The 21972-nt window shown below is 36.0% G+C and overlaps 2 protein-coding genes across 9 annotated transcripts in view; one reads left to right on the top strand and one right to left on the bottom strand.

Annotated features, from left to right (window-relative positions):
• Window positions 1-5121, top strand: part of spri (Src homology 2 domain-containing protein sprint) — a 47002-nt gene extending 41881 nt beyond the window's left edge. The window contains exons 12-16 of the mRNA XM_017909977.1: window positions 2427-2887; window positions 3393-3524; window positions 3606-3848; window positions 4044-4236; window positions 4675-5121. Of these exons, the coding sequence (XP_017765466.1) occupies window positions 2427-2887; window positions 3393-3524; window positions 3606-3848; window positions 4044-4236; window positions 4675-4778 (1133 nt within the window). The 3' untranslated portion in view covers window positions 4779-5121. The remainder of the gene's footprint in view (window positions 1-2426; window positions 2888-3392; window positions 3525-3605; window positions 3849-4043; window positions 4237-4674) is intronic.
• Window positions 3836-21879, bottom strand: Klc (kinesin light chain). Of its 8 annotated transcripts, none has more exons than XM_017910176.1 (8): window positions 17947-18165; window positions 16526-16892; window positions 15828-15993; window positions 14888-15603; window positions 14603-14806; window positions 14223-14339; window positions 11115-11154; window positions 3836-3874 (listed from the first exon to the last, which is right to left on the bottom strand). In XM_017910176.1, exons 1-7 carry the CDS (start codon window positions 18018-18020, stop codon window positions 11125-11127), a joined length of 1674 nt encoding a protein of 557 aa, XP_017765665.1. In that variant the 5' UTR covers window positions 18021-18165; the 3' UTR covers window positions 3836-3874; window positions 11115-11124. The 8 variants fall into 8 exon arrangements, with proteins under 8 accessions (XP_017765665.1, XP_017765664.1, XP_017765666.1 ...); XM_017910177.1 differs by lacking the exons at window positions 3836-3874; window positions 11115-11154; window positions 17947-18165 and adding exons at window positions 13436-14072; window positions 21295-21394; window positions 21531-21879; XM_017910173.1 differs by lacking the exons at window positions 3836-3874; window positions 11115-11154; window positions 17947-18165 and adding exons at window positions 13436-14072; window positions 17435-17574; window positions 17693-17754.
• Window positions 21880-21972: the final 93 nt, after the last annotated feature.

Below are 21972 nucleotides of genomic sequence, written 5' to 3'. Positions count from 1 at the left end.
AGAAGAAGAAAATTCGAAGTAGTGAAATCTTAGAAAAGAAGAAAATTCGAAGTAGTGAAATCTTAGAAAAGAAGAAAATTCAAAGCAGTGGGATCTTAGAGAAGAAGATAATTCTAAGTAGTGGAATCTTAGAAGAGAAGAAAATTCAAAGCAGTGGAATCTTAGAAAAGAAGAAAATTCGCAGCAGTGGAATCTTAGAGAAGAAGAAAATTTAAAGTAATGGAATTTTAGAAAAGAAGAAAATTCGAAGTAGTGGAATCTTAGAAAAGAAGAAAATTCTAAGTAATGGAATCTTAGAAAAGAAGGAAGAAATTATAATTGAATCTCCTCTATACAAAATAATCATTCCTCCACTGTAAGATCTTCATCAAAGAAGCTTCCAAAAGCCAAGCCTTCCTCAACAAAGAAAATCGAATGAAAAGATCGATCGATCCCAACAACTCGATTCCAATCGATGAAATATCCGATTACATTACACAAGTGACATTTCTCTATTCCCACAATTTATCAAAGAAATCGAAGAGACTCGGTGTTGAGGTCTCTTCGTCGACGATCTAGAGCTGCGAAGAGTTCTCATAGGAGGAGAACTTCTCCGAAGGAGGGTTCGTATATCTGGCCGTAAGATTCCACGGTCGCCGAGATAACCGGTCGACGAGTCTCGAAGACGTCTAACGTCCTGGCCCGGGTCAGCGTCGTTGATAATTTCATGCGGAATTCTCGTGCCGATAAGCTCGCAGATTCTAGGGGCAGCCCTTCGACTCGAATACTCCTCCACCGATAAGCCGATCTTCGTTTCAGATAACCGGGGATGCAATTGTTCGAAGGGAAAGACGCGAATGGAGAGCACACTCGTTGGACTTGGTACTCGATCGAGCGTACAATTCTGCTGGGAGATCGTTAAGGGCTGACGAGGTTTCGAGGTTTGGAAGAAGCTGGAAGATTACAAGGATCAGAGAGGGAAGATTGTTCTTTCATAAGCGAAGATCGATATTCTCGTGGATACGTTGTTGGCGGGGTTGATTTGAAAAATTGACGATTCGAGAGGTTAATGAACTTGAAGAAATCGAGAGTAGAAGGATCGTGGAAGATCGGATGATTGGAAACGTTGGAACTTTTACTGGTGCTTTCGTTTCCTGGTTGTCGAATTAAGGAGACTCTGAGAAAGGAAATTGTTGAGATATTTCTATTGAAAATTGTTGAAATATTTCTATTGAAAATTGTTGAAATATTTCTATTGAAAATTGTTGAGATATTTCTATTGAAAATTGTTGAGATATTTCTATTGAAAATTGTTGAAATATTTCGATTGAAAATTGTTGAGAGACTTCCGAGGTGGAAAGCAGTATTATCATAGTTTATAAGCGAAGGAAGACCGGTTGGTAGAAAGTTCTGACAAGTTTAGAAAGTTTAGAACATGACGATCAATTGCTCGATGGAGGAACACGCGGAGAAGAAGGGGTTTTCTGTGAAAACCAGGGGCATCTTCCGAAAAATAGGCAGGTGGTTCCAGTGCTTTTGCAAGAAGTTGCAGAATAGTATTATGATGCTCAAACGTAAGCGGCAATAACTGTTCGTGTAACTAGTAACTTATATACCCTCTGTTATCTTCCAATTTTATTAATTTTTACATTTTTCGACGATGAAATTTTTTTAATTTTCCTCTTCCTGAATTCTGAGACCCCAAAGTTCTCCGGTTACGAAATTTTGGTATTATCCTCGACTGTTCGAATTCTGCTTTCTCTGTAGGAAAATGGGGAGGAAATTCTCTTATCTATTACAGTGGAAGGAGCTTTCTTCCGAGAAATTATCACATGGATGCTAGCCGATAGCGAAAGAGGATCAAATTACTATGTTTATAACCACGTGTACAGATAAAGTCTATTTGCAGTGTTTTTAACATACCTCGCTTATTTTAGAATACCATGTAGCATTAGTAGTTCACTATTGATAAGATAACGAGCCGTGATACCGCAGCTATTTGCTGAGATATCGAGTTAAAAAACTTTAAATTCAATTTCTTGAATATCTAGCTACTATATCCCTCTAGTCATTCTACGACGTTCATTCTACGTCCATTATCTACTATCTGGACTACTACTTCAATATTTACCCTCCCTATCACTGCCTCAGTCAACATTACTCTCGCTTCAGCAATATTAATAACACACCGAAAATTTTATTTTCATAAAATGAAGATAATTACCCCCACCGTGAAACCGAGAGAAAAAATATTTATAAATCTTCCCTTCCATCCCTATCGAGTTCAGAAACCCTGCAAGTACGCCTATATCCAGCTATACCTCCTCCAAAATCAATTCTCCACTCAAGGCCACCGACCACTAACCCCCACCACTCGACTCGCTTTCACACCTACCGTCGCAATCAAATATCAAACCTGTCTAATCCAATTTTTCTCTGCTCTACAGCTCCTCCGAGACTACAAGCCCTGAGGAACCGTGAAAATGGAGGCTCAGGATCCACCATAAGGTCGTATGCCCTTCAGTTAGCAGCAGACAAGACGACCACCTTCTCTCAGAACATCGACAACTTCATCCAATGCACGAAAGAAGGAAAAGAGGCCAGTCCACACGTGGTAATGAGGAACATGCGACAATTCATGTCCGGAATGAAGAACTACTTGGTGAAACACGGCGAGAGGGAGTTCGAGAAGGAGGTGGAGAAGGAGAGGCTGAAACTAAAGGCGAATGAGTTTTTGAACCTCGACGCGATTCTGGAGGGCGTGATGATGGGACTGGTGGTCAGGCCGCTCAGGGAACACGTTTACAGACTGTTTGTGGACCATTACGCGACTACTGGCTCGTTGCAGACCCTCGCCGAGAGCATTCAGCACGCCCAGGGGAAACACGTTCAGGATCTCGGAGTTCGAGTTAGTAACTGTTCGTTGAAACGATCATTGCATGTGGAATGGGAGTTGTCCTATCGTGGCTCGTTGTCACCCCTCCATGCGAGGGTAGAACTGTCGTTTGGCGAGCCAGCTTGAATTTTGAATGACCATGGTTGCTAGAGTTTAGTAGAAGCTAGGTAGACTTTCCTGATCCCCCTTGGGTTTTAAGTGGAAAATCTTTGTGGATAGTTATTAGCCTATTTGGATAGTTGAAGGAGAAGTAAAGATTGAGAGTAACAGTTTTATTTAGCTGGTTTAAAGAGAGCAAGAATGTACTTTGGTTTGGGTATTTTTTGGTAACTCTTGGTTAACAATGATTAGCTAGTTTTAGTATTACTCATCACTGTGTATGATACAGACTTTAATACGTCTAATTGCTTCAACGACTCTATCACAGACTAAAACAATTAAAATGTAATAATGCGTAGCTGTAATGCCGTAAGTGCTCAAAATAGATTAATAATATCATTAGTATTTTTGTTTCCAGCCAAAGATCATACCCCCATCGGAGTCCAGTTTAGAGCGGATCCTCAAGTACATCGACCGCCTTCAGAAGGCGGATTCGCCGTTGGATAAGTTGGAGAATCTACTGGCTGCCATTTCAGCGATTTTCAACTCCGTAGGTGGCATTGTAATATTTCCTCGCGTAGTACCTCTTGTTTCAGTCAAGATTTAAATATTTACTATAATGATTTTTTAGGTTAAGCACTCAAACTCTGGCAGACACGTGACGCTGGGCGCCGACGACCTTCTTCCTCTTCTAGTTTGGGTGTTGGTTCGTGGCAAGGTTGTAGACGCTGAAGTGGAGGCTGAATATATGTGGGGCCTGCTTCATCCCTCTCTTCTCACTGGCGAAGGGGGTTACTATCTAACGACCTTGTCTAGCGCAGTTCACGTTTTGAAGACGTTCAAGTCCAGCCAGGGAACGATGTCCACTTTAAACGTAAGTGACTTCGCTGTTGCTGCCTTCTGAAGCATTGCAATAAATTTCAATGATTTTTGGGTGTAGCATTGGTATATTATATTGTAAAGTTTTAGTATTTGTAAGTTCCAGTGAAGACATTTTAAATATTGTATTAATTGAGGAATTGCTGTATCATTGAAAGTATGTTTAGTAATTGCTATTTGAATTTGCCAGGGCTGTGGAACACCAGACTGTTCATCCGTACTACGAATCTTAGTACCAGATGAACTGCATGGATCCCTGAACACTAGAACGTTGCCTGTGCGACCAAATATGAATACTAGAGAGATCTGTCGCATCCTTGCACATAAAATCAGATGCACCAACCCCCAGGACTATGGATTATTCAAGCTGGTTCAAGGGGAAGGTAAGAATCAATCCTGTTTTAAATATAGAATTGTTATAGCTAGTACTAGACATTTCAATTTTCTTAACACATTCACATTTCACTCATAAAGAACTTATTACTTAATTCTTTAAGATTAAGGATATGAGGTTGATATATAGGTTCTAGAAATTTTGCTAATAACTTTTTACAAACCTTTACTGAAGACAGTATTTGAAATCCTATCTGAGTCCTACAAATCTTGCGAAAAATTTTTTACCAATTTTTACTTGAAGATACTACATGCTGCAGTGAAAAAAGCTAAATTTAGTTATTAGAATGATGAATTAAAAAATTATAAATGTAGTTGAACAGCTAAGAATGTATTAAAGTGCAACCAAAGCAACATCTACTGATATGTACTATCATAGATGAAATGAATTAAAGAAAACTGCATAATGTAATTGTTTTCTATTACAGAAACCTTACTCGGTGACCACGAGTGTCCACAAGAGCTCTCTCACTGCCTTTTCGCTTACAAGCGGATCGACGCGAAGATAGCCTGGCCCAAAACCAGTTCTTAATAGGCCTCGCGATCAGGGGCTGCTTAGGGTAAACGATATCGGTTTCGTGGTGATGAAACTAACGAGTTTGAAGCACCTGTCTCTTATTGTTAGTTTCGTTGCTAGCGTATTTACCTTTCGATCGTCTAATTCATCGCACTTTTACACGTAGGTTCGAATGGAATACCGAATTCTTCAATCTCGAGCACAAAGACCTTTTGGTAATTAGCTCTTAAAGTATATTTGAACACTGCCAGGTATAAAAAGCTTTCGAATAATTAAAATGAAGAATTTCATTGAAAGCGACCAAAGTTTAATTTAAGGAAAACAAAAGATTATGAAATTTTGTATCTTTATTCGTAAACCGCTCTAAACTAAATCTATATTCTCACATATCCGGTATTTAAAATTACTGTACTCGTCATTATTCTACTGGTCGCTTTTTAATTAAACATTTGTCAATTTTTGTAATTAGTGAAAAAGAAAAGGACTTCTTTGGCTGCGATGATCCAAAGAAACTGTATTATTTTCCGGATTATATTGCTGCTGAAGACGATTATAGTGCAATCTAGTAGTGCAATGTGTAGCTGGAAACGATCTTGAATAAGGGTTTCATTGAACGCAGCTAAAGGGTCCAACCAAAACAGCAGAATACGATCTTAAGATCAGGCAATTAGCATCCAGTCGAATCTAATTTACTTGCAAACAGGTGCTAAAGCATCGGATCAACTGAATAGAGCCTTAGCTCTACGAGATTCAGTTTGTCTATTAGCACTGGAAACACGAGTTTTCGAACAAATTTCCGCCGAACGACCGTTTCTCTTTCGCGAACACGTGAATAAAATGAGATAAAGGATCGTGTATTACTCAGTATTCGATATTTTGCAAAACTCTACGATAACGAAGCTACTGATTAAGTCTCGTTGGTGAAGTAGGGTTCAAATCGAGGGGGCTAATAGAAATTCTCCACGTTGGAGCAGGAAAACAAAGGTTTTGGACCTTTTACTTAGAAAAGATAAATCGTAGGCGTCCTTCGATTTCGAAACCTACAGAGAGAACACTATACGTTTTTTACGGGATGAAGTCTCTAATAAAAAGAATAACCAAATGTCTCTACGGTGTGTCTTTGGTGATATAAAAATTTCATAAGAGATAAAGATTCATTAATTTAAGAATTATGTTAATTCCTATTTGAGAATAATTTGTAGCTTACTAAAAGATTTTTTTGTGTCTTTGGTGATATAAAAATTTCATAAGAGATAAAGATTCATTAATTTAAGAATTATGTTAATTCCTATTTGAGAATAATTTGTAACTTACTAAAAGATTTTTTAATGTCCTTAAAACTTTGAAAAATAGAGTTGTAGCAAGGCTATTTTTATTTTTTTATTTTTTTGTTTTTGAAAGCCTACACTTTTCATATTTTATATTTCAGTATATTATCTAATTGTATCTCATTAAGGAAAAGAATTTAATGAACAATTTTATCTTACATGAATCATTTATATACCACAGGAGATCAGAGACATCTGGTTAGTCTTTATTAGTGGTGGTTCAAGCCTAAAGTATAACCGAGCAAAAACCATGAGAGGATTACCTCTTGATACAAATTTAATATTAGACTTAGGAGCACGAAAGGCTAGTTTAGACTCTATTTTAAGTACTTTCTCGACGAGACGTTGGCGGATTATACAAGCAATCTGTACTTTTAGGCGTACGTCGCATATTTATTGGGAAGTTGTACACAATATTTTACTATCATTCGTCGGATGTTTCCTTTCATTACGCGCGCGCGTGTCGCTTCTTCCTTTCTCCGAATCTGCCAGGCTGATTTGCTCACCTAATATTATTATAAAAGGCTGTGGAACTAATTAATCTCTCTCCAGAAATGAGTAATTAAATAACGAGCAGAGTTCGACCATGTTTGTTTTCGGAGCGTGAATGGGGGTTGAGATTGGGGTGGGGGTAAGTCGTGGAGCGAATATTTTACTACTGAAACTCTCGTACAAATCAGCCTTGCAATTGTTATTATTGTCTTAATAAGAAAACAAAAAAAGTGAAAAATAACACGATGTGTAGCCCTCGATGATACGTGTAACGATAATAATTATTAGCGATTTATAAATGTACATTTCTCCTTTATATGTCGTACCTAATTTATTACGAAGCGAATTTTTAATACCTGTAATGTCGTAATTAATAATTCCCTCTGCATTAAACGTGCTTTCGATCCTCCCCCGAATCTAATTGATTACGATTAACCGTAACGTTAATGCTTCTAATATGCTAGTCAAGCCGATACAAATCAGAAGTTTGTAAAAGAGTACCGTTCTCTCCTCTATTTTCTCTTCTATCTATCTGTCCCTTTTGTAAGTGTAACTTTTCACGTGATAGTTTTTACTTGTTGAAAACAAAAGTAATATCATTGATTATCAATTATTCTCACCTTTATTACGATTATTGATTATTATTACTATTGTAACGTGTAATACTATGCTCAATAAAAACTTTTCTATAATTCGAATTCAATGGAACAATGCTAATGTGGTCCATAAATAATTATGTAATAAAATTTTGTAGGCTGCGAAACTTTCGCTTTCTCCTTTCATTATTTTTTTCTTTTTTTCTTTTCTTTCTTTATATCTTGTAACTGTAAGACGTGTGTTAGTAACGGAGCAACTGGACTTCTACCAGGAAAAGATGATTACACGGTTAACAATAGCCCCGATAATGCGACGTGTGACATATTTGCATGAAAATTTTTATTTGGTATTATAAGAGCGCGCATTCGTGCCGTCTGGCAATCAAGATGAACCAAATATTATCGATGAACAGACTGTCGATATTTATAACCACGTTTGTAATGTTATAAATAACTGACCAATCTTATCAGCTTGTAATGTTGGCGCGAGATGCGATAATGGTCTTTACTATACGTGATCTAAGCATGAATTACTACTAAAATCATGTGGCAATATGATTAAATTGATAAGAAGAAAAAGGAAGTTTTATTGAATAAAAAGTACATCAGGAAAATATTTAAGAAAACATTTAAAAAAGAGGAAAGTAAAAAAGTAAGGAAGCTGTACAAGCAAGATACTATAAGAAAGGAGAAATTAAATGTTGAACAATTTTCCTAATGGGAAACTAGTATTAAAATATACAGAATTAAAGAAAATAAAATAAAGTTTGTTAGCAACAAAACTTTAATAAAATTTGAAAACACGAATACAATGTTGCTTAAAAGTGCACATGTTTTAGATTGTCCTTAATATAATAAATATTTGGATGCTTTCTAAGCAAAGGAGGCAGATGAACAAGGATTACAAGTGGAAATATTTATTATAAATCAAAACTTACATATTATTTAAATAACAATACTTGCACCTGAGAGCTACAATACCCTAAACAATTTGATTATAAAATAAAGCGACTACTTTCGACCATAAGTGAACATTAAACCTTATTTCTAATATTGTATCACATCTGTTCTTCAATTGTAAAGTAGATTATCGATTAACGCTAATCCATGCCCCATTATTAAATTCATTTGAGATAAAAGATAAATTACATTTTAAGAAGAAAAAAAAACAAACAAAAAATTAACCCCTTTCATACGGAAAAAAAATTACTATAACATCTAATAAACTATAATAAAAGCCCAAAATAAAGCGTCTAAGAATTACATGTGCTTTGGCCGCATATGCGATGCTGAGCATGCATTATAAATGGATCTCTGATGAGATTTACTCCACATGAGTTTAAAAACTGACTAATTAAAGCAGTCAATGTTACATATCATATAAATAACTGCATATCATTTAACTGAAGTTAAAAGATTAATCCTAATTAGATTGCACATAAATTGCACTTAAAGATACTATTAAAATCCAGCTGTGATAATTGTGAAAAAATTGTTTTATGGTGCGCTATATTGTGCTGATAACCAAGATACCAAGAAGCAAAAAATATCTCTGTTAAGGTTGATTGGTAAAATAAAAAGCACCTAAGACAGAATAAAAACTACTAATTCTAGGCCTCCAAGCTCTCAGGCGCAGAATATGATAGCGTATATCAATAAATGCATATTTTTCCAGGGTAATGAGAGCACACATGAAAATCAAATGAAAACATGTACTAAGAGAATGAAGACAATTAATGACAGAGGGAAAATGATTACTTAAAACTGACTAAGAGTCATCGATATACGCAGAACCTATCATTGAGGTCGTATCCGTAATTACGAATCAAAATTCATCCTCGTAAAATCGAAATCAAATCATCGTCTTGCGACCAATATTGCATAAAAATTGAGAATGAACTATCGCTACGACTGTAAATGTTTGCTATACATCCATATCCTGGGTGTAATCTTAAATCTTTTGAACTAGGCCAGTCCAATGGAACCCACATTATAAAAATTTTGCAATCAAATGAAAGACTTTTTAATTCTTTCACAATTATTTAATATACACATGCGAATAGTGTTAAACAAGCAAGCAGCCATTGTGTAAAAGTTGCTCCTTTTTTCAATTTGTTATATTATTCTTATGCAGCATTCTTATGCATATTGTAATAATATTATTAATAATTTACCAGTAGCTCTTTGCAAGATTAGCTTGTTCGTTGTCATCAAATAATGATGAAAATGTCTCATAAATAGATTACATTAGCTACTTTCTGGCATAGTATTTCTAAACACAATTATAGTTGCCTTCCATCGGCAGTTGCTATGGAAGCAATTATAATTACTGTACAATACGAATAAATTATTAATTATTCGTAATAATGATTTCCATGCTTGTTCATGTATTCATCTCAATGATTATAGCGCAAAACATGATCATTATCAGTAATTGAATGTAGCAAACGGTATAGCTATTAGCCATTATAGCAACTGATTTCGCAATGAAATATTAGTTAAATGACATGTGCTGTATGAAACTGACAGAAAATGACAACGCTGTATTCGAAACACAAATGTGAGGTCTTTAACTCGAACAAAGCTTAAATCTACCGTGAGGACTCGACTAATTCAAATGATCATCATTCTCTATCGTCGTAATTGCTCAACGATCTCAAAGGATTTCTCAAACTTAGTTTTAATTCATAGCCGATTACAATATAATTCCTGACTTTCGAAAGTATACGATATTCAGCACGAATATTACAAATTTACCAATGGAATCCTTGTTTCGCGCACTCCAATAAAAGTGTCTCCAGAAAAAAAAGAAAAAGGAAAGATCTAGAACTTTCGGTTTCCTCCTCTTCAAAATAATTTAAATAATTGCAATCTTATAATACAACGTATAATATCCGTCATGCTCGCACTAGTATCGTCGTTTAAACAACGGAACATACGCAAAGAGAATAAATTAAATATTTGCAAATATGTAAATATATAATATAAGTACTTAAATGTACGATTATAAATAGAACAGAGAAATCAACATCGCCCGGCAGATTGGCTCTTTCAATTTCTTTCAGCTTGTTTACACGTTATCTTTTTGCTTAATTAAACTCCACGACAGAAATGAAAAGGAAAACGCGACTCTCCCCCTTTCAGCTTGTTACACTCTTTAATATGACAATGAATATACTCGCATTATTCTAACGTGCACGGTGTATGTGTATTTTCATGTGTATAAGAATACATTCAATAATGCTAAGCGACATACAAATGTTCCCCATATGTTTAAATATGAATGCCTTTTTCTCCTGGCTCTTTCAGAGCCTCGATCGACAGAAGCTAGAGCTCGTGGAATGATTACACGTTATCGCGGTACTTTAAATATGGTATAGTGATCAACAAAAGGGATATGTATACGTGTATACGGTCTGATCGGATGCATGTAGATGTAATATGGACGCATAATGTCTGAGAAGAAAACTGTTCGTCGCTCTTACTGCACAATGCGAGGAAAAATTCAATATATCGCGATTTTCTTTTTTACTTTTTGGATCAATGTAACTTGCAACAGTGAATTCTCTCTCGTTCCTCTATCGGATAGACAAAAAAAACGCAAAAAATTGACTTGGATTCTGTGTTTTTGATTTAAGTACACGATCGAAGCAGGATAAACCAATTCGCCTTGCAAACATTCTGTGTTTCCTCTCTTTGCTTTTTATTCCAAATGGTCAGTCGCTAGCACGAAGCCATAATCGTCCCGTATCGAGCACGAGCAGCAACATGGAGTACTTCATTACGGTGCGTCTGATTGATCGAGAAAAGCAGTTGGAATGTGCTGTTATACGTTAAACGATTCACATTAAGTGGACGTCAGTCAATGTTTCAACTAAACAATGCAGAGCCCTTTTATCAACCTTGCGTTATCGTTTCGCGTATAGTTCTCTTACGTAGTATCCTTTACTGCGCGTGAACGTAATACTTCCGGTCCTGAAACAGAAGAGGATAAGACTTTTCTAGAGATACGTGTTTAGGAGAGTTTCGAAGAATCTCGTGCCTTCAATGCAACATATTCTCTTCCGACAATGGAGTCTAGAAATCTGAATATTAAAATCCAGGAAAAATTCCAAGCGATTATCGTCGATTAAAAAAGAACGCTAACTTTCTATTAAAGACACAAGATCTATAACGAAAAACCTGATAAAAATATTACAGAAGCTGGAAAAAAAGATGGTATTAATTCGTATGTACCATGGCAAGCAAGGTCTCGATATCGAATATCAACATTTCATAACATTTACAACAATTAATTACTGCTCGCACAAGGGGTAATGATTCCGAGTATATACACAAGCCAAATGATACAACTTCCCATGCTAGCTACGGGCATTACATATAGAGGGAGCAGTAATTAATGGCCACGACACAAAATGGTTCCCAATCGTGATTTTCATGTTAAAAAGAAAACACCTGCACTCTGGCAATATCTAAAAACAAGGAAAAAACGTGATGAGTAGAACGATGGTAAACATGGTGATCGGTAACGGTACAAAAAGAAAATTAATTATGATAAAGGACTCTGTGCATCGACATAAAACATCGGGAATGAAAAATTAAAAATTTAAAAAAAAAAAAAGGAAATAATAAAAAAATTGTTCTACAAATTCTACGAATACGCACCTGCTACAGAGACCCGGTTTACTTTCGTTCCGGTAATTTGGTGTCCAGACGAAATTGTACTCCAGAGTGACATCCTTTTATCTAAGTCCCGGCCCGCAGAGTACTCAAATCAAAGCGAAACAAAACGACAACGCAGATATCGAAAAAACGACTGGTAACAATGGTGGTTAAGAAACACAAATGGCGTGCGAGGAAAATTAATAATGCAAACCTGTTATATACGCATTCTCGGTTTCATACAAGGACGTCTACGTATGATTTTGGTTATCACAAATATAGAGAAAGAAACACAGACATAGAACATGACAAGGATACCATGAGGCACAACACCCCTTATCGAGTAACTAGGAAACCATGTTCAGTTAAAAAATAATTTATTCTTTCGCTCGTTAAAGTCTCAAGGCACTACTTATATTAAATAATTCGACTTTCGTAGTAATTGATTGTGAGTTTAAACATTGTCCATATAATCGAATAACATTCTTATTCTTTTATCGCTTTTTATATCTGAATAGGAAGATCGAAGTTTAGAACGTAGTAGTGGAGAATAAAAAATGTGATATAAGGTGCCCCGAACGATAATAAATCTTTCCGTATATACTCTTGAGATCTTTTTAACGTAAAATCATTTGTCACACAAATGAGGATCATTTAAAAATAACATACGTGTATATAAATATATAATATAGCAAATTGCACGAACTACATCCTTAACAAATATAATACTTTTAGACGAGGAAAGATAGTAAAATTTTTATGGAATAATTTCGAGACACCTCACATCGTGTGAAAAATGTTGGACACAATGTTACCCTAAGCCAAATAAAAAGTTCCTTTTCGTAAAGGGCAAGGAAAAATTATGTGTAAAGTTAAACGTATGTTAATTACATGAAATGAAAGAACGAATGTAAACCGATGACTCGAGACATTCGAGGCTCGAAGAAGACTGTCTTCTCTTGCGTTAAAAATCAACAACAAATTATGCATACAAGATTATCGTAAGAACAACCTGTCACAGAAAATAATTCTTCGTATGTCGAACTGCAAATCGTTAGATTGATTATTAATCTCCTTTGCACATTATTACGAAATGGTCACCTTTGCAAATCTATACTGAGGTATATAGTTAAGCAAAAGCTGCTGCTAAAATTGACTACTGTCGTCTGTGTGCGTAGTTTCACGGTTTTCTGGCTTATGAGAAATATAGCTAGAGCATAGAAAAGGTTGTTTTTTAACAATTGGTATAGTTTTATCTCAGCCAAGAGTAACACGTGAAACAATCAACTCGTGTAATTTCATTACGAAAATAATTATCTCTGGAAGCTTATTGTTTTATTCTAATTGCTTTCTATACGATTGTGTATAATACAAGCGTAAAAAGTTTGAAATAGTTAATGATAATTACAGATAAATAATGCAAAGTGATAAAAACAAAATGCTTTGTAAAAAGCACCTCTGTCAAATCTGGATAAATTTACTTTTTTTTTTAAATACGGGATATAAATATCCTTAACATTTTATTTAAAAACAAAAAATCGGCAAAAAGACAAACACAAAGAAATCAATGAAAGGGCAACGTTATCACAGCTTACAAGTAGGAAGTGATCTGTAAAAGACTATACTTTTTCTACGCGATATTTTTTCAAGAAAGAAACAGTTAATAATTGGAAATAGCAAGGTACGATTATTGAAATACTTGTATAGTAAATGTAATAAAAGAATGTGCAATTATGATGTGCTGTCGTCATCGTTAATCGGGAATATCTGACTGCGAGAAAAAACAATATATCAAATGCCCAAAAAATTATCGAAGGCCCACTCCTATAATCAGAAGCTATAAATTCCTATAAATGCTTGCATTTCAGAGGAATTATCAAAAACATTTTGAAAAAGATCGTGAATTCCTCAACGTATTCGGAGTACACTATCGTGGAATTTAAAAATCGATACCTAAATTCAACTCCTCTCAAACAATCGTACGCTTTTTTTAAATAATTCTTTCTCATTCTAGAAATATAAATTTTCGATGCAATATACATCGAAGATCACCGTGCGACCGGGCATAAATCGAACGACAGGCAATGCTACAAACGAAGAATATCCTATGTGGAAGAGTGAATCCCGAAAGCTTGAAAGATCTTGTTTTTAAAACCGGGTTTGTTAGGACTAGCGTCGTTGTGGCCAGACTGTCCTTCATGTAGCGCCCTTTGTACCAGCGGCAGCGAGCCCTGTGATTGTGTGTTGTGTCGCCAATTCGTCAGAACGGGCCGGATAACGAAAAAAGAACAAAAAGAAAGAAGAAAAGGATAGTAGACGACTAATCGTGTGCTACAACATGCAGTGCAACTAACATATTACTTGTATCCGACACAACTTACCTCGTCATGTTGCTCGTGTTCGCTGTTGGTTAAACTGGATCGTGAGCCGCGTCTCGTCGATCCTTTTTCTTCCCCTAAAATCTGTGCGACTTTCCCTTGTTTCACGAACTCCAATGTCTGCATCAAAAGAAACAGAACATCAATTTAAATAACAAATGCCTACAGGTTTCAGGCCATTAAAATAATCTTAATATTTTTAATGATACATCTTTCTATAAAATATAATGTATTCAATTAAATCAGTTTTACATTGTATTCATTTATTTCATATTGTATTATTTATATTTTGGTAATTTTTTTTACTGTACTAATTTTATTACTGATACAGTAAAAGTAAAAAATATTTATAGCTAGTTCATAAAAATTCATAATCAATTTACCTCTTTTCGTGACCTGAAAGCACAATCTTCTAGAGTTTCTGCTGCCTCGTATTTTCCTTGCCTTCGGTATAATGCACCAAGATTCTTTAAAGTTGTCGTGACTGTAGGTGAGTCCACCTTTGCAGCTTTGTGCCAACCTCCATATTCTCCATATGGAGCATTCTCTTTATTTTTATGTTTATTCTCTTCTCTTTCTTCTGCAACCTGAAACAAAGATATTTGCCTTGTTATTATAAAATCTTACATCTCACATATCACCTTTAAAAACACTAAAAGCATCCTTACCTGCCAGATTGGTTTATTATCGCCAGCAATAGCTCCAAATTCCTTTTCGTGTGCCCTAGTCAATACTTGTTTGTATAAAACTTCCGCGTCCTTATATTTTGCCTGCTTCAAATAACACGATGCCAAATTATTCTTTGTCTTCGCGACATTAGGATCGTCCAGACCAAGTTTGTCCTCGTAGATTTCTAACGCTCGCAAGTAATAGCGCTCCACTTCATCGTATTTGCCCTGATTCTGACAGAGCAACGCCAGATTATTTAGCTGTTTCGCGACATCAGGATGATCGTGACCGAGAACCTTTTCTCGAATATCGAGAGCTCGTTTGCATAGTGGTTCAGCTTCTTTGTATTTACCCCGCTTTCCATATAAAACAGCTAAGTTGTTCAACGTAGCAGCAACTGCAGGGTGATTTTCACCGAGTGTCTTTTCACGAATAGCCAAAGCATCATTCAATAAGTTTGCTGCTTCTTTATATTTATTTTGATCTCTATACACTAAAGCAAGGATATTCAACATCGTGGCGACGTCAGGATGATCATGACCAGAAGTCTTTTCTAGATCCTCTAACGCTTGTTTGCATAGAGGAACGGCGACCTCATAACGGCCTTGACTCGCATACTGTATAACCAAATTGTGCAGCGTACGCAAGCGCGCAGGTATCTCGTATCCAGCGTTTACTTGTTGTGCCAATTGCGAATGCGGTGTTGGTGATGTTGCTGCAATAAAGATGGCAGATATTGCAAAAAGTGGTAACAGTGGACTTAAGCCTGTGTGAATACGTAATGTTATAATGCATCCTTCAATCATGACTTGAAATCTAATGGAGAAAATTAGAGAACAGTTTCAGTAAAATCCCTTCATGTCATTCACACAGACTTAAAAAGAAATTCAAGCACCTAGCAGAGATGCTTGATGATAAACAAAGGTGAAGCATACATACATTTACTATTTCGGTCGTCCCTATCATCATCGGGGAATAGATCAACTACGGGATCATCTGGTGGTTTGTTTTTAGCATTGTCATCATCCACAGATGGATCAGGATCATACTGCTTCATACTTTCCATGAAGTCTATATGATGCTTTTCCTCTTCCATTTGGACTAGCTAGTGATGTGATAAACATTACAATTTTTCTTACTATTTCACTACATGTAACATATTTCATGTAATTTGATTACTGTGGGGAGGCGAGCGGTGGACACTAGCAATCTATTAAGAGTGATAGCGGGGCGAATGAGTGTGCGGAGTGCATGGAAGCATTGGGGGCCTTCTCGAAAAAGCGAGACGGTATCGGGTCCAACGCGAAAGAACAAACGATAGCGGCAAATCCTTTTGTCGAATACTCGAGAAGGAAATAATGCGTATGGAAGGAGATAGGTTTGGCTATAAGTAAGGATGCAAGGACGCGAGGCGGTCAGATTAGAAGAGTGTATGTAGTCGAAACGTAGAGAATAGAGGATCGTGTGTTTGAGAGTTGGAATTGAAAGGAACTTAGTTTAATATGTTAATTAAATAAAGCAGTTTTATTATTAAAAGGGAGTTATTGTTTGTTAGACGCGCAGATCTCTGTCTGCGTAGGGTTAATGAAATTGGGGACTCGTCCGAAAGTAAAAAGTGCAAGTCCTACATTACTTACTGCTTGTTCACTGGCTAGCAATTTTTCCTGTGTTCCAGCCAACTCATCTCTTAACCAGGCATTCTCTTGGTACAACCTTCTTACTTGTGTTCTAAGTTTTTGTTTTTCAGCCTCTACTATTTGTAAGTGGTTCGCAAGAGCAATCATAACTTGGGCCTCAACAATGCCCAACTCTATCCGTTCAATATTTTTTGATAGCAAGTTAACTTTGTCTCTTGCAACTGGTGCATCCTGAGTTTGCAGGGCTTGTAACAGTCCCCCATGTTCTAGACGTAGGGCATCCAACCCTTGGATTACAAACTTGGCGCCAGTCACAATTTCTTCCTGCGTCAAGGCCGTCATTCTACCAATATTTTCTATCTTTTTGCTAAAAATTGAAAGAAGCAAATTTTAACAAAGATTCAATTGAAAAGAATGTATTAAAATTTGATAATCATTTTTACTTTAAATACTAATTTTCTTTTTCGATTGAATAATTTTACAATTGAGAGTAGAATTTTGTATTCTAATTTATATTAACATTAACTATAACGCAATTATTATAACAACAAGTACATAGTGATAACAAAGTTGCATTTTGTGTAGCCTCTTGCGATTATAACCAAGGTAGAAAGCATAAAGAAAAATGTAAAAACAGAGGTAAACGGTATTTGGAACGACTTGCTTTACGCGCCAATAATTAACCGCAATCAAAAATAGGCATCACGAAGTATTTCAGTCGAGGCAAGCAGAACGTATCCGGCATTTGTATACACGGAGTACGTTTTCAAGCCTAAGTCGGTTAGAATAATTTTGTTTTTGCATAACTATACAATCTTATTGATTCAGTCACTAAATACAACAATTTAAAACAGCTTTTGAAGCACTCGAACACCCATTATTGTAAAATTAATTCGAATAAAAACTTACCCCATGTCAGGGCCACGTTAAATCCACAGAAATCAATGGTTTAGTATATACGCGCATGCGCAAATGCCGCGGCGCTTCTTGTATGCGACGCAATATACCAAGTAAAAGTGAATTTCCAAGGATGAAAAGCTAGCAAAATTCTTACGCGTCACAGAGTAGATTAATATTAATCAGAGAAATATTCATAAGGATCGACTAACGACATGATGAAGCACAAGAATTAATCTGCAGACAAACTCATTTCAGTGGAAAACTTACCCCATGTCACGATCGCGTTAAACCCAAGCGAAATCAATGGCTCAGTAGCTCTGCGCAAACGCAAGCACCATGGCGTGCTCTTTTATGCGACAGAATATATATAGGTATATAGAAGATGGTGAAATTTCGAGAAAAGGGAAAATTCGCAATGCCGAGCTCAATCGATAAATACGACCGGAAGTATGGGTTCGTAAAGGGAAACGGGAAAATTATTGACGTCGTCAAAGCCAGGTCAGGATTTCAGGGTTCTGTACCTGTAAACCTTGACCTCGTGCAATCGTCCTTCCAAACAAGCCTTGACCTCGCTATTCCGATTGAAACACTGCATCGGTTTAACAAATGGACTTGAGCAAGACTATTTTGTCTTCTCAACATTGACAGCAACTTCCGGCGAATTGATTTCTTCAAGGACTACGACGTGAAATGGTAACATTGTTACGAAGTTGTCAGCACGACAGTCTTCGTGAATCGACTTTCTAACATAAGCAATGAAGAAGCGTGGCGAGAAAAGCACGAAAGCCTAAAAGTCAATATATTGATTTTTTTTAAACCTGCATCATAGAATATCAACAACGAAAGTAAATATTATAACTAATAACTAATGGAACGAGCAATATGTAACGATATTTTTCATGTTGACATTTTTCCTTCGTCGACATATTGCGACGTCTGAACGCTTCTGAATTTACGAAGAAAATTATTTTCATTCGATCACGCATGCAAAGGTTTCTTCAATAGCGTGTATCTGATCATTTTGTTGAAAAAACTCAGTAAAAAAACATATTGTACACGAAGTTTCTAATGAAAGTGTGCGGCAATTAGTAAGTGCTTGGTATGTTTACGTAAAAACGCAGCAGTGTAGGAATGTCTGAACGAATAGTGGTAGTAAAAAAAAAAAGAAAGAAAATGGAAAAACTGATAGTAATCAAAATGGATTGTATAAGGATTTGTAAGTAGGGGAACTACTCACATTCTATAAGCGTTCAGCGTTTTTGACATATCTGTTCTACCCATCGGTAATGTTGGACTCTGTTGGACCTACCTAATCCGTGTACAAAAAAAATTTACTTTCTACTATATCGATCTGTCTCTCGTTTCTTCGCGAACAGTCGCGATCGTATTGTCACTTTCAGTCAATCGAATTTGTCGTAAAAAAGTCATTTATCCCCTTTTCAAACGTACAAAAATAGAATCTGTACAATATACATAAATATATATATACGGTATATCCCGCAATGTGATTTTAAAGGGGGGACACCTCGCGGAATCGCGTTTAATTCTTTACTGAAGGCTAACGTTTGGCTTCGCACCCTTTGCACGAAAGACCGACACAGCGGGGCGGAAGGGGATGGAAAGATTGCGCATGCGCTTCGATTTCATGGGTGTTCCTACAACTGCACAAAGTATGTGCATGGACACCGGTATGTCCATGTCAAGTATACACAATAAAATGAATGATACATTTCTACGTTAAGAAAAGCTTTGCGACGCTATAGACCCATACGCAAATAACCGTCAGTCGGTCAGTAGGAATAACCAGAGGGTGCGTAAGGGTGCGATGAATGAAGCTTCTAAGAGAGGGTGCCACACGTGTATGACACTTAACACTTTACGGAAACCAGAATTGCGTCTGCTTTTTATAACTTCTCCCGTCTAAACTTTTCATAAAGCCGAACACATAGGTCGGTAAAGTATATAAATAATCATAGAATTTATATTACTTTTTTCTATTCCTATTTTCCCTGCTCCTCACGACTTTCTTTAATATAATTAATGGTACTAAAATGAGTCACAATGAGCAAATATATAAAAGTATATCGTACTAATGAGAATACCAGTGCGCAGATACATATCATATAAACAAATGTTCATGTAAAGGAACAGCGATAATTATTTTTGAACTAATTAATTCGTCTGGAACAGTCTAACAGTCTCTCCTAACACCACGAGGCACACATAGAGCGCCAGTTTTCGCAATCTTTCTCGCTTCAAGGGGAATAGAGACCAGCGGTTGCCGATGACTCACGGCATGACGACAGACATTGCAAGTGCTGTACCATGTGCGCCTATCGTAGTGTACTACATGGAACCATATCCACTGAACACATAAAATTGCTTTCACGAATTTAATTCGACGAACCTGTCGAGGAGAATGTGGTAGAGCGATTAGATATACGACTTTTTTAAAACTCTTTCATTTATCACAACTTAACAATTTTTATCAAATATTTTATTCTATTTATTAGAAATTTGTTTCTATTAAGAATCATAGTATAATAATAAATATTTAAAAGTTTAAAATAAGATTCAAAAAATGTTTGAGAAAATAATACTACCAGAACTGCGTAGGTGGCCTTAGAGGGTAGCATCTTACGTGTGAAGTTGTATGTATGTGTAAATATGCGCGCGTGTGTATATATATGTATATATGCATATATGTATTACAAATCGATAAAAGTATTAGGAAGAACACGTGAGTGAACATTTGACGTAAAACAGGGTAAACAATATGTATACTATGTATTTAACAGAATTATCTTCCATTGTGAACCACTACTCCTTTGTTAAAACTGAAAGACAAAAAATATAACAATTTTTAAACACTGGAAATTTAAATTCGATTTCAATTTAAATTCTAAATTTATATTTAAAAAAAATTAAATTGTAGAGGATAACAATAAAATATTTTATAATTTTCGAATTAAATTTATAAAGAAAGCGTTGACTTTCGAGAATAAAATTTTGCATTGGATTTTCGAAAGTATATTAAAAAGGGGTCAGTGACAGTGCTGGTAAATGCAATGAATGTTTCAATCGCAAATGGTCATGGCAACGTGAAACAATTGAAATTCTATATTTGTAAAGAGTAACGGCAGAACCGCTGATTGAAATTCATATCGCACATTATTTCGAATTTTATTTATATATAAGGAACTGTGATGACAGTTCATTAAATATTAATTAGAAATTATATTATGCAAGTTCTTGTAATATCTAAACAAATAATTAAAAACTGAAATCATTTTGTAGTTTTATAATTTTTTAGAGGTTAGGAATTCGAAGTTCGTAATACGGTTGGCAATTGAATATCCGTGTAGGAATCTTGATTCCTTTAGATGTTTACAAATGCATACCAAAAATAATCTAAAAATCACGCGAATATTCACAAACGAAAGGATCATTGAATTCAAATAGTTTTATTTTCACAATTCTATCTCCACTTATCTGGCATTGTGGTTAATCTGAGCTTATCTACTAACATTTATGTAACGACATCAACGAATACATAACAGAGCACTGACACTATAAAATCATTTATCTTCATGCGAGTTTCAATTCCCTTTAGCGAATTAGTGAAAATTCTATAAGACGAGTTCCTTTCTAAATGTTCCAGAACAGGGATAATCATCATCACAATCGTCATGGTCACTAGTTTTCTGTCATGGTTCCACAGAATCTTACGGAAACGAATGAAAACAATTGCTTCCGGCTGTAACCGTCTGTCGAAGGCGTGGCAATTTAAAATTGAACGAATCGACTACTCTCCATTTGTACCAACAAGGGAAAAATATTTGATAAGTCACGTATGATCGAAAACTTACCCTTGTGAATGGTCCACGCAGGAATTTTCTCTTGTTCAGTGTATCATTCCACTTCCTTCATAAAGGGCAGAATGCCTCGATGTATAAGTCGAAGACAAACCTTTAAGAGAATCTTTTTACAGTGGACAAATAGGTTTTTACAAGCTCAATCTGTACAATATTTTACAATCCGTGCGTAGATGATGTACAATGATTCGTTAGCAGCGATAACATTGAAAAAAGTAAATTCCACTCACCGATCTCGGTCACGAATTCACTGTAAAATAATTTCCACGATGCGAAGGAATGTCGATCGAACTCTCGTTTGGAAATTGTCTCCTGCGGCAAGGAGGAACGCAAGAAAAGATGCACTAAACTTTATGTCCGCACGTTTGATGACAGACTAAAATGGCGAGAACCGTGTAAGTTAATAAAAGTACAGTAACCACATATTTCACTGTTCGGATATCGAATAAACAAGCACTGAGCGTAGTTTTCACTCTCGCGATACTATGGACTTCGATGAAATGACGTACGGATTGAAAATGCGTTTCTTAGAACAAATGATTAGACTACAAAATTTTTAGAATATATGTCGACCGTCAATCGATCGTAAAAACGCGACTGAAGCGACCCTATCCGCTCGCAGCGCCAGTTACCGGAATTTTCTTAAACTTCGGTCGGTTTCCATGAAGCGAC

The sequence above is a fragment of the Eufriesea mexicana genome, unplaced genomic scaffold (assembly GCF_001483705.2).
Source record: "Eufriesea mexicana isolate 0111107269 unplaced genomic scaffold, ASM148370v2 scaffold54, whole genome shotgun sequence".
Taxonomy (NCBI): domain Eukaryota; kingdom Metazoa; phylum Arthropoda; class Insecta; order Hymenoptera; family Apidae; genus Eufriesea; species Eufriesea mexicana.
Note: the sequence above shows the minus strand (reverse complement) of the source record. Positions and strands in the feature narration are given on the sequence as shown.